The sequence below is a fragment of the Molothrus ater genome, chromosome 10, assembly GCF_012460135.2.
Source record: "Molothrus ater isolate BHLD 08-10-18 breed brown headed cowbird chromosome 10, BPBGC_Mater_1.1, whole genome shotgun sequence".
Lineage (NCBI taxonomy): Eukaryota > Metazoa > Chordata > Aves > Passeriformes > Icteridae > Molothrus > Molothrus ater.
The window spans coordinates 17,239,253-17,248,821 of record NC_050487.2 but is presented as its reverse complement, the minus strand read 5'-3'; the positions used below and the strand labels follow the sequence as shown (position 1 = coordinate 17,248,821).

The window sequence follows — 9,569 nt, the reverse complement described above, 5'->3', positions numbered from 1 at the left end:
AGCACGGAGCACCCCGTGGCGCCCAACGTGCGAGCAGCCCCCGGCCGTGCCAGACTCCCCTGCTCCCCTCACGGTTCACCGGCAGGACACGGGGGACGCGGTCACACGTCCCTTCCCGCCGTGGCTGGCGGGCGAGGAGGAAGAAGCCGGTGGGAGCGGCAGCCCCGAGACCCATCGCTGGCTGAGTCCGCGCAGCTCATCACACCGATGTCCAGCTGCCATCGGGGAGCGCGGGTGAAGCCCCTCTGTCCCTGCGGGGAGGGTGGGACACGGGCTGCAAGGGCCCCGCGGGACATCTCTGACACCTCCCGGGACTCCCCGAACCCCTCCCGGGACATCCCGGACCCCACTCGGGACATCCCTGACTGCCCCGGGGACATCCCTGACCTCACTCAGGACACCCCTGACCCCTCCCGGGACCCCCCGGACCCCTCCCGATACCCCCCAGACCGCTCCCGGGAGTCCCGGTTCCCGCCGCGCGGGGGCGCTGCGGTGCCCGCTCGGTGCCGGGGGCGGGGCCTTGGCGCGCGGCTCCATCCGCGGCCTGGCGGCGCCCCCTGCCGGCCGCGCGCGCGGCCGGGGACACGGGCACGGCGCGCGCTCCCGCCGGGCCTGGCGGGGATGGGTCCCGCCCACCGTGAAGCCACTTCCGCCCGGCCGTGGCGGTGCGGTTACGTCATCACTGCGCGCCTGGCGGGAGCGGCGCCGGGAGCGGAGCCGCTGTCATGGCCGGGATCCTCTTCGAGGACATCTTCGACGTGAAGGACATCGACCCTGAGGGGAAGAAGTTCGACCGCGGTGAGTGCGGCCCCGGCCCGCTTCTCCTGGTCCCCCGTCTGCCCCTCCCGCCGGCGCTGGTCCCTCCGCGTGTTGGCGGCCCCGGGAGCGCCCCCCTTCCCCGGGGCTTCCCCCGCCCGGCTGCTGTGCCGCCCCCAGCCCGCGGGCCCTGTGGCGTGCATTCCTCTACCACCGTGTTCCTCTCCCTGCCTGTGCACACCTCCGTCGGCTGCCGGGCTCTGGCATCCATCCCACCGAAAACGGCTCCGGTGCCAGCCGGGGGTGGGAAGATGACCCTGTTCCCACCCAGCCTGAGGAGGGAAGATGACCCTGTTCCCACCCAGCCCTCGCGAATCTTCTCTGTCCTTGTCCCTGACTCTGTTGCTCTCTCCAGTGTCGCGCCTGCACTGCGAGAGCGAGTCCTTCAAGATGGATCTCATCCTGGACGTGAACATCCAGATCTATCCCGTGGATCTCGGTGAGCCATCGGCACAGCCGGTGTCGGCTTGGGTGGGCGAGGTTAGAGGGGGTAGAGTCGGGAATTGCTGTGATCAAGGAATAAGCTGCCTCAGGCTTCCTTGTGCCCCTGGGTTGTCCCCAGGTGACAGGAGGCTCAGGGCACTCTCAGGGTACTGAGGCTGAGCTGGGTTTCTGCTTCACCTCCCTGTCATTTGGGTCACCTCTGTCCCTTTCCCCACAGATGCTGTCTAGGGAAGCTGCTTCAGCTGGTGGTAACCTGGCTTTAAGGGAGAACTCCTGAAATTAACTTCTGCAGCTAAATACACAGAATGTGTGAAAAAGAGAATATTACCCTTTATGAAACACAGAAGGGCTGAAGCTGATGCTGCATGGGGCTCATGTACCTGCCCAAGGGTCCAGCGAAGCTCTCTTGGGGATATAAGTAAATATCTTCTTGTGTCCCCTGAAAACACCAGCAGTGGTGTCCCTGTGGCTCTGGTTTCCTCCATGATGTAGGCAACAAGGACACACAGGATCCAGTGTGACCTTTCACACATTCCCCACAGTCCTGTTGGAGAACTGGCAGCAGGGACAGAGTTTGTTCAGCACCCCCTGCCAGGGTGGCCCTTTGCCCCCCCTGAGTTCTGGCTGTGTGTGCTGCTGCTCTCATTGTGCTCTGACCTTCTCAATGCTGCTCTGGCTTCCTCACAGGGGACAAATTCCGCCTGGTCATCGCCAGCACCCTGTATGAGGACGGTACCCTGGACGACGGCGAGTACAACCCCACGGATGACCGGCCCTCCAGGTACAGGGCACAGCTGGGGTGGGTGGGAGACAGGGACACAGTGCAGTGCTGAGGCTGGATGTTTCAGGCTGGACACTAAGAGGAATTTCTTCATGGAGGGGGTGGTTAAACATTGGAATGGCTGTCCAGGAGGATGGTGGAGTCACCATCCCTAGAATTGTTTAAGGAAAGGCTGCATGTGGCACTCGTGCCATGAACTGGTGTTCAGTTGCAGGTTGGACTTGATGATCTGAGAGGTGTTTTCCAGTCTAACTGACTCTGTAACTGGGAGGTACTTTCTCCCAGAGGACACTGAGCTGGGGGAACGGCCAGGTTTGATTCCTTGCTGACCTGAGGCTGTGCTGTTGCAGGGCAGACCAGTTTGAGTACGTGATGTACGGCAAGGTGTACCGGATCGAGGGGGACGAGACCTCCACGGAGGCGGCCACGCGCCTGTGAGTGCCTCGAGAGGGGGGACACAGTGCCCTGGGTGGGGTGGGGTGGGGAGCTCTGGGATCTGGGCTCGGCTCTCCATGGGATTCCCTGCTCTCACTACTGCTCTCCTCCCACCTCAGCTCTGCCTATGTGTCCTATGGGGGGCTGCTCATGCGGCTGCAGGGAGACGCAAACAACCTGCACGGGTTTGAGGTGGACTCTCGTGTTTACCTGCTGATGAAGAAGTTGGCCTTCTAGCACACCTCCATGGGCTGCCCCACAGACATCCAGCTGGAGCCCTGAGAGCCCACATTCTGCTCCAGCATCCATGCTGCCCAGCCTCTTCAGAGCTGAGGAGGCAGGGGCAGTCCCCCTCCTCATCCCAGTGTCTTCTGACTCCTGCTGGGATCCACATCTCTGTTTGTGAGGAGAGAGGTGCCTGACATCTGAGTGGACACCATGCTGGCTGCTCCAGTCTTGCCTGATGGCATCTCCTCACCTTCACCTGTGCTCAACAGCCCTGGCACTGTCCAGGAGCAACCAGTCTGGGACAGCTGCCTGCCTCCCTCTGGGGACCATTCCCTCAGGAGCCATCCTGAGGCAGGCTGCCTTGGGTTTGATTAAACTGGGATGTTTTGTACACCTGGCTCTGCTTGCTGAGAGACAAAGCTGGCAGGGAGTGGATATACCTGCACAGGGGCTAAGGGGGGACCCTGCCACTTCCCAAAGGATGGGGAGTCCAAACCTGCAGCAGGTGGGTGCAGAGAGGAGGAGTGGAAGCTCAGGCCATGCTGGGGGATCCTGCAGCACTGGCAGCTGCCATGGCTGAGAGCGGGCCCTGGGCAGAACTGGGAGCATGTCCCAGAGGAGCTGACTTCTGCCCCAGGCACAAGGACACACACAACTCTTTAGAAAAATAGCTCTTTAATCAAAAAGCATTCACAGTAGAGGTGCCTGCCCAGCTGGGAGCAGGGCCTGTGCCTGCTGGCATGTGAGTGTCACTGTTTGCCTCCACGCATTGCACAGTTGTGAAGACTTGAGGAGCAGGTGCCAACCCCTTCCCTCTGGGCATCTTCCTGGGCACCCAGAGCACAGCTTAGTGTCCTGCAGGATTGCTCCAGCATTGCTTTGTGGTTGAACCCTGTGTGCAGCCTCATTGGGCCCCACATGGAGGGTCTCTGCTGTCCCCCTGTCCTTGCTTGCATGAGACCGTGGCCAGGTCGTAGAAGAAGAAGCGCAGCTTGCCCTGTACCAGCTGCCGGTAGGTGAGGAAAATGCTGGAGACGTGGGTCTGCTCCATGGAGTGTGGGGAGCAGCTCGGCTCCCAGTGTCCTGCCTGAGAGTGGGACAGAGGGGTGACAAACACCGCTTCACCCAACCCAGCCCAGCTGGCACCTGTGCTGGGGTGGTCTGGCTCGTGTGGGGAGGTCTCACCTCCCAGCTGAAGGTCTGCAGGAGCAGGAAGAAGGAGTTGGCGTGTCGGTAAAGCTGGCTCAGCTGCCTGGCCCCGCACTCGTCGCTCACCTGGCCCTGGGCCCCTGCTGCAGCACCCAGCAGCAGGGCCAGGTCACACAGGATCTCCCGCCGCTTGGTCTCGTTCTGGGGGAGCAGACAGTGACCCCCCAGGGCCTTGTTGCTTTCTGTGCTCACCTTAGGTCTGGATGGAGTCCTCTACCCTCCCTGTGCCACCAGATATGCCTACAAGCATTTTGTTCAGCATTTCTGGTGCTTCCGCCAACCCAAGGTTCCTTCTCCAGTCCTGCTGGCACACCAGTGCCAGCACCCTCCTCCCAGCCCCTCTCACCGATTTGGATTTCCACTGCTGGAAAGTGAAGTCCACCAAGGGCAGCACTGCAGGGCACCTGAGTGCAGGCAGGGCCTGGCACTGGCCCTGGTGAGGAGAAACATCAAAGTGAGGTGCCAGGAACTGTGCATGTCCCTGGTCTTGGGTTTTGTGGGGACTCTATCCTCACCACTCTCTTTTCCATGTCCTTGGCCTCCACGATGTACTTCTGGATAAGTCTGCTGTCACAGACCAGCCGTGTTGGGCTGGCACGGTCCTCTTTCACGTGCAGGAGGAAGGATGTGAGGAGGAGCAGTCCTGGAGGAGATAGGGTTGCCTTGTGCATTGTGCTAGCCTCCCTGGGCAGTGCCAGCCCAGAGCCACCTGCAGTCCTCTCCCCAGCCCTTTGGTGGTCCCGACGGCCCCGCGGAGGGGGTGCAGGGGGCGGTGTGAGAGGCTGAGGAGGGCCCGGTGCTGCTCTCCGGTCAGCCAGCGAGGGGTGCCGGTGCTCACAGGGGAGGCCGCGCTTTCCGTGCCGGTGGTGTGTGCCAAGGGGCCGCACAGCCACGTCTGCCAGGTTTTTCGGCTGCGCTCCAGGCAGGGAAGCAGGGCTGTACTCCCTGTGCAGACCAGGGCCAGCCCTCCGGATCCCTGCCAAGAGCAGTTCCAGGCGTCATGTGCACTTCGGGGAATCCCAGCCTGCAGTGTCCCACAGGGAACATCTTCTCCTGGCTGCTGCCCTGGCTGAGCGTTCCCCTGATGGCTCCGCCTTCCCCAGTGCCACTGCACACCACTGTGCCCAGCAACTGCCCACCCTGCCAGCTTCTCCACACCCTCTCTGCAGCCTCCTGCCTGCCTCACTGCCTGCCCTGGCACTACACCAAAAATCCTCAGTGCAGCCTGTTTACCTACGATGGGCATGGAGAGATGCTTGCTTGTCCTCACAGGCTGGCACTGGCCAGGTCCAACTAGCCCAGAGCCACCCTTGGGGTTTGGTGCCCAGCTGTGGGACTCATCGTTCAGGGGACGCTCTGGCTGTGGGGCCACAGTACCCACAGTCCCTTCCTGTGCACCCGGTCCCCCCTTTAGCCACACACTCACTGTTCAGCTCCATGCTCGGCTGGGGGCTTCGGCCCTGCATCTTCCACCCTGGGGCCGGCGGCTGCTCCCTGGCTCCCGTCCCCCTTCCATGGAGGGCAGCGGTGGCGCGGGTTCCCCGCGGGCCGCCCAGCCGGGACGGAGGGCCGGAGCCAGCGGCGGCCCCGGGACAGCTCGGCGCGGCTCCGCGCCTCCGGCCTGGCCGCCCCGCCGAGGCAGCACGATTTCCTGTTGTGTCGCCCTGACCTTCCAGCAAAATCGCAGCGGGGGCCCCGGGCCCGGGGAAAGGCTTCCTGCCTCCGGCCGCTTCCTCCCTTGGCTCGGGGCACGGGAAGGGCGTCCCTGGGCGCCCTCCGTGGCTGCTCACCTGGCCCCGGGCCTGAGCGCTCAGTGGCCAGCACCTCAGTGCCTCAGCTGGGCCTGTCCAGGGGTAGAGGGTAGCCCTGGCACCTGCAGAAGAGATGGTGTCAGTGATCCTGCACTGGACAGCCCCGGGATTATCAGCCCTAATGAAGTCCTGCTCCTGGCTGTGGCAGCCAGGTACAAAAACCACCCCAGAGCTGGACTAAAATCCTGGTGACCTTCTCCCAGAGGTGGACTTCATCCATGGTAACTTTTACCCTGTTAGACCCCATCCCTGTTGACCCTCAAACAAAGTCATGCTCTGACCCCTGCATCCACCAGAGGTGACTCAGGGAGCTGGAGACTCCTGGGATGGCTGTGGTTCATGGGATCCCTCTGGGCTGGGGAGGGCTATGATCACAGGCGTCATAGCTAGTGCATGGCCCCAGGGCTGTTTCACAGGGGTCTTGGTTGGGACTGGGCAGGGTGAGGCACCCACAGATGCCACCTGCCTGGGTAGGAGAAGCACAGGGGCCTGTTCAGCACCATGCCCTGGCATGGCTGTGACATTCCCTGGCAAAGTCAGCTCTTGCTGGGCACTCTGGCAGGGGGTGCACATCCCCATGCCCATGTGTATGTGTGTGTCCCTGTACTGCTCACGGGTACACACCACCACGTGCATCCTCACCCCGACATGCGTCAGGCCTGTGCTCAGATAAGCCTCCACCCCGGCAGCCCCCCACGGCTTCCCTTTGGGGAACACCCCCCTCCCAGCACACATCCTCCGCTCCTGTCTCCCTGCAGCGCCTGCATTTCCTTCTCACACCCCGGCTCTCTCTCTCGCACGTTCCCAGCCCTGTCCTCAGGGACAGCAGTTCCCGGCAGCGCCTGGCCGGGTGACAGCAGTTAAAGTAAACACCGTGCCCCGCTCCACCTGCCCCGTGCCTTGCTCAGCCCACAAGAGCCCACCTTGCAGGGTGCCTGGCTGGGGGGTCCAGCAGGGTCGAGAGTGGCAGCGCCGGCTCACCTGGGCACATCTGGCAGGAAAGGGACCCGCGAGCACCGGGGTCAAACTCCTCCAGGCTTCCCCCACACGGCCGTGGCCGTCCTGCGGACGTGACAAGCTGCAATCACGGCCGCAATCACGCCCGTCAGCACCCTCAGCCCCTCTGCCAGCGCTGGCCTCGGGCCCGCCGCCGTCCCCATGCCAGTCCCTGCCATGCCCACACCATGTGCATTCCCTGTCCTTCCCTGGGTGCAAAGTCACTGGCGATGCCAGGCTAGAGAGCAGCCGTGCCCTGCATTCCTTCTTGATTAGGCGAACAAACCCACCGGAGGAAACTGGAGAGCAACTGGAAACTGGAGGTCTAATGGACCCCCACGGTCAGCCTAAGGTGCCCACAATAGTCCCTTTACTCCAAAATATTCTTTACAACAATGCCAGAAGCTGGCAGGCAGCGTGAGCCTGTGCCCGTGGGCAGCCTGGTATTCCTCTGCTGGAAAGGGCAATGCCAGCTTTTGCTGCCCATGCCAGGGGGGCAGAGGAGTTTGTAGGGGAGAGCTCTCACTTCTGGCCCCAGCCCGATCCCACAGATGTGGCGTGCTGCAGAGGGAGAGAGTATGGGGGCAGTAAGTGAGGCACAGGGACCCCAGAGGGACACGGGGGCTCCGGCAGGCAGCCCGGGCTCGGGCAGGGGACAGGAAGCCAGGCGGGGGCTGCGGGGCTGCACAGCTGGCCGGATCCCGGTGCCAAGATTCCCACCTCTCCTTACAGGGTGCAAAGTGCTGGGAATCCCGCTGCAGGGACAGCCGTTCGCACCCACTTTGCCAAGGTGCTGAAGACAGCAGGAGGTGCCTGGAGTCAGGGAAAGGGGGGGGGAAGAGGAGGAATACGCCGGAGTGGGGGGGAGACTGTGGTTCGGTGGCACAGCTGCTGTCACCGCAGGCCACCCAGATGTGCTCGGTGGGCACCCCCAGGATGTCAGTGCTAGCATGGGAAGCAAACCTGGCCTTCCAAGGACAGGGCGGGGGGTCCTAGCCCCCTTTGAAGCCCCCATAAAAGGGTCTGGCATAAAGGAAAGAGAAAGTCAAAGGAACAAAGAGAGCGGCTAATCCCGGCGTGAGCAAACAGCCCCGTTTGCTCAGGCCGCAGCTGGCTCCGGGGCCAGGGAAAGGAGCACAGCGGGGCTCTACGGGTGCCAGGCAGCGGGGGACCCTCGACCCGGGCTGCCCCTTCCCGAGCACGGGCAGTCCCTGGGAGCAGGGTCCCTCCTGGACCCTCCGGGCATTTTTGCTACATATGCAAATTTCCAATAAACATCCGTGGGCAAATCCTGCTCCCCGCGCAACTCCCAGACAGCCGTCCCAGGAGAACACCCACACTGCCGGGTAAACGGACCCGCAAGGGGCACCTTGGTCGGGGTGCAGCAGCTCGGGAGTGAAGGATGGCAGGGTTTTTACCTTTCCCAATTTTCAGCAAGCCACATGCTGCCCAGCATCCCGGCACAAAGCCCTCGGTGTTGCCCAGGGCATGTCCATGGGCAAACCTTCCTTGCCTTGGACAAGGGCACCTAATGCCAGTGGCTCTGCTGGCATCTGGGGCGATTCCCCTGTGCCTCCTCTACCCTCCTGCTTCTCAGCCAAGCTTCCCACTCCAATGGGGCACATGGAGTGTGCTGGGAGGGCACCTCATCCCTCCGCCTCCATCCCATGGAGAGGAGAAGGGGTTAATGCCAGGCAGCCGAGCCGCAGGTGGGCGCAAGAATGAAATTCCTTCTCGCTGTCCTGCGAAGTCTGGGCACAAATATTTGCCTGCATGTCCGGTGGGGAGGGGGGAGACCACCATCGCTTCTGGGAGTTTGCTAATCCCCATGCCAAACAAGGCCCCCACATGCCCCACATGCCCCCCGTCTTCCTCCTGCTGGGGTCACCCTGCAAAGCCCTTGAGGAGGGGACATTTGGGGTCAGGGGGACACCTTTGGGCACTCCTATGAGCAGGGAGCTCTGTGGTGTTGACCAGGCACTCAGAGCAGGTATCTTGTTCAGGAACACTGCCAGGGTCTGTTTGGCATGGCTGATGAGACTGTTTTGGGGTTTCTGTTCTGCTCCCCGAGCCCTGGCCACCACAGCAGGATGAGATGAAGGTGAGAGCCTCAGCCATTCCCACCAAGTCAGCCACGCACCCTCTGTAATAAATTCCATGTGTTCACAGACAGAAAATAGCCAACTTCCCCCACTCCACTGCCCCAAAATTGCATCCTCCTTCCATACCTACCACCCCCAAAACTCCCTCCATCCCCAGACCCTCCTGGCCTTCGTCTGGGATGGCCCAGCCCTGCAAGTCGCCTACCAGTTGTGCAAATATTGCCGGAACGGCTGTAATCCCTGTGTCCAACGTGAATTATGAGATATTTCCACCCATTACGACAGCCCCCCCCGCCCCACCGCGTGTGTGTGAGGCCGGGGGGATTAGACACGGCACAAGCCACGCTCGGCACAAAGCTTTGGGGAGGCTGACTGCTCTCTGCATCCCACAATGGGGCGGGGCACTCGAGGGGGGCTCTTTTTGGAGAGAGGGGGTGCCCCACATGCCTTCCTGTCATCAGGCTTAGGCCTGGAGGCAGTGCTGGGATGCCCAGAAGGCAGTGGGAGGCTGTGAGAAGGGGGGCCCATGGCATGCAGTTTCACCACGACCCCATCCCTGGGGAGCAGAGGCTCCTTCCTGTCGCCCTGAGCCGGGCTCATGTTCAAAGCCGCGAGCAGGCAGCAGCTAATGAGGGCAGACAATGGGAGCTGCTGAGGGCAGAGCAGGGTGAGGGCCTGCTGAGACACCCCCATGCCAGGCATGGCACAGCCCTGCCACCAGGATCCTCTGGAATACTCCACAGGACC

At 62.5% G+C, this 9,569-nt stretch overlaps 2 protein-coding genes across 3 annotated transcripts; one reads left to right on the top strand and one right to left on the bottom strand.

The window, feature by feature from the left end:
* Positions 1–680: 680 nt before the first annotated feature.
* POLR2H (RNA polymerase II, I and III subunit H) lies at positions 681–3,095 on the top strand. Of its 2 annotated transcripts, XM_036388805.1 has the most exons (5): positions 681–798; positions 1,172–1,255; positions 1,948–2,041; positions 2,392–2,475; positions 2,596–3,095. In XM_036388805.1, the coding sequence occupies exons 1-5, from the start codon at positions 726–728 to the stop codon at positions 2,711–2,713; spliced, it is 453 nt and encodes a 150-aa protein (XP_036244698.1). In that variant the 5' UTR covers positions 681–725; the 3' UTR covers positions 2,714–3,095. The 2 variants fall into 2 exon arrangements, with proteins under 2 accessions (XP_036244698.1, XP_036244699.1); XM_036388806.1 differs by lacking the exons at positions 1,948–2,041; positions 2,392–2,475 and having other exon boundaries at positions 2,596–2,693.
* Positions 3,096–3,608: 513 nt separating this feature from the next.
* Positions 3,609–5,393, bottom strand: THPO (thrombopoietin). Its single transcript, XM_036388897.1, has 5 exons — positions 5,340–5,393; positions 4,429–4,556; positions 4,260–4,346; positions 3,890–4,054; positions 3,609–3,791 (listed from the first exon to the last, which is right to left on the bottom strand). Exons 1-5 carry the CDS (start codon positions 5,377–5,379, stop codon positions 3,609–3,611), a joined length of 603 nt encoding a protein of 200 aa, XP_036244790.1. The 5' UTR covers positions 5,380–5,393.
* Between the last annotated feature and the right edge of the window lie 4,176 nt (positions 5,394–9,569).

Bases quoted from the DNA above. Each gene is read 5' to 3' on its own strand.
- POLR2H (XM_036388805.1), top strand. From the start codon at position 726: ATGGCCGGGATCCTCTTCGAGGACATCTTCGACGTGAAGGACATCGAC. The intron at 799-1,171 runs GTGAGTGCGGCC...TGCTCTCTCCAG, and splicing joins GGGGAAGAAGTTCGACCGCG to TGTCGCGCCTGCACTGCGAG. The intron at 1,256-1,947 runs GTGAGCCATCGG...GCTTCCTCACAG, and splicing joins GATCTATCCCGTGGATCTCG to GGGACAAATTCCGCCTGGTC.
- THPO (XM_036388897.1), bottom strand. From the start codon at position 5,379: ATGCAGGGCCGAAGCCCCCAGCCGAGCATGGAGCTGAACA. The intron at 4,347-4,428 runs GTGAGGATAGAG...TCTCCTCACCAG, and splicing joins AGGACATGGAAAAGAGAGTG to GGCCAGTGCCAGGCCCTGCC. The intron at 4,055-4,259 runs GTGAGAGGGGCT...CTGCTCCCCCAG, and splicing joins AGCAGTGGAAATCCAAATCG to AACGAGACCAAGCGGCGGGA.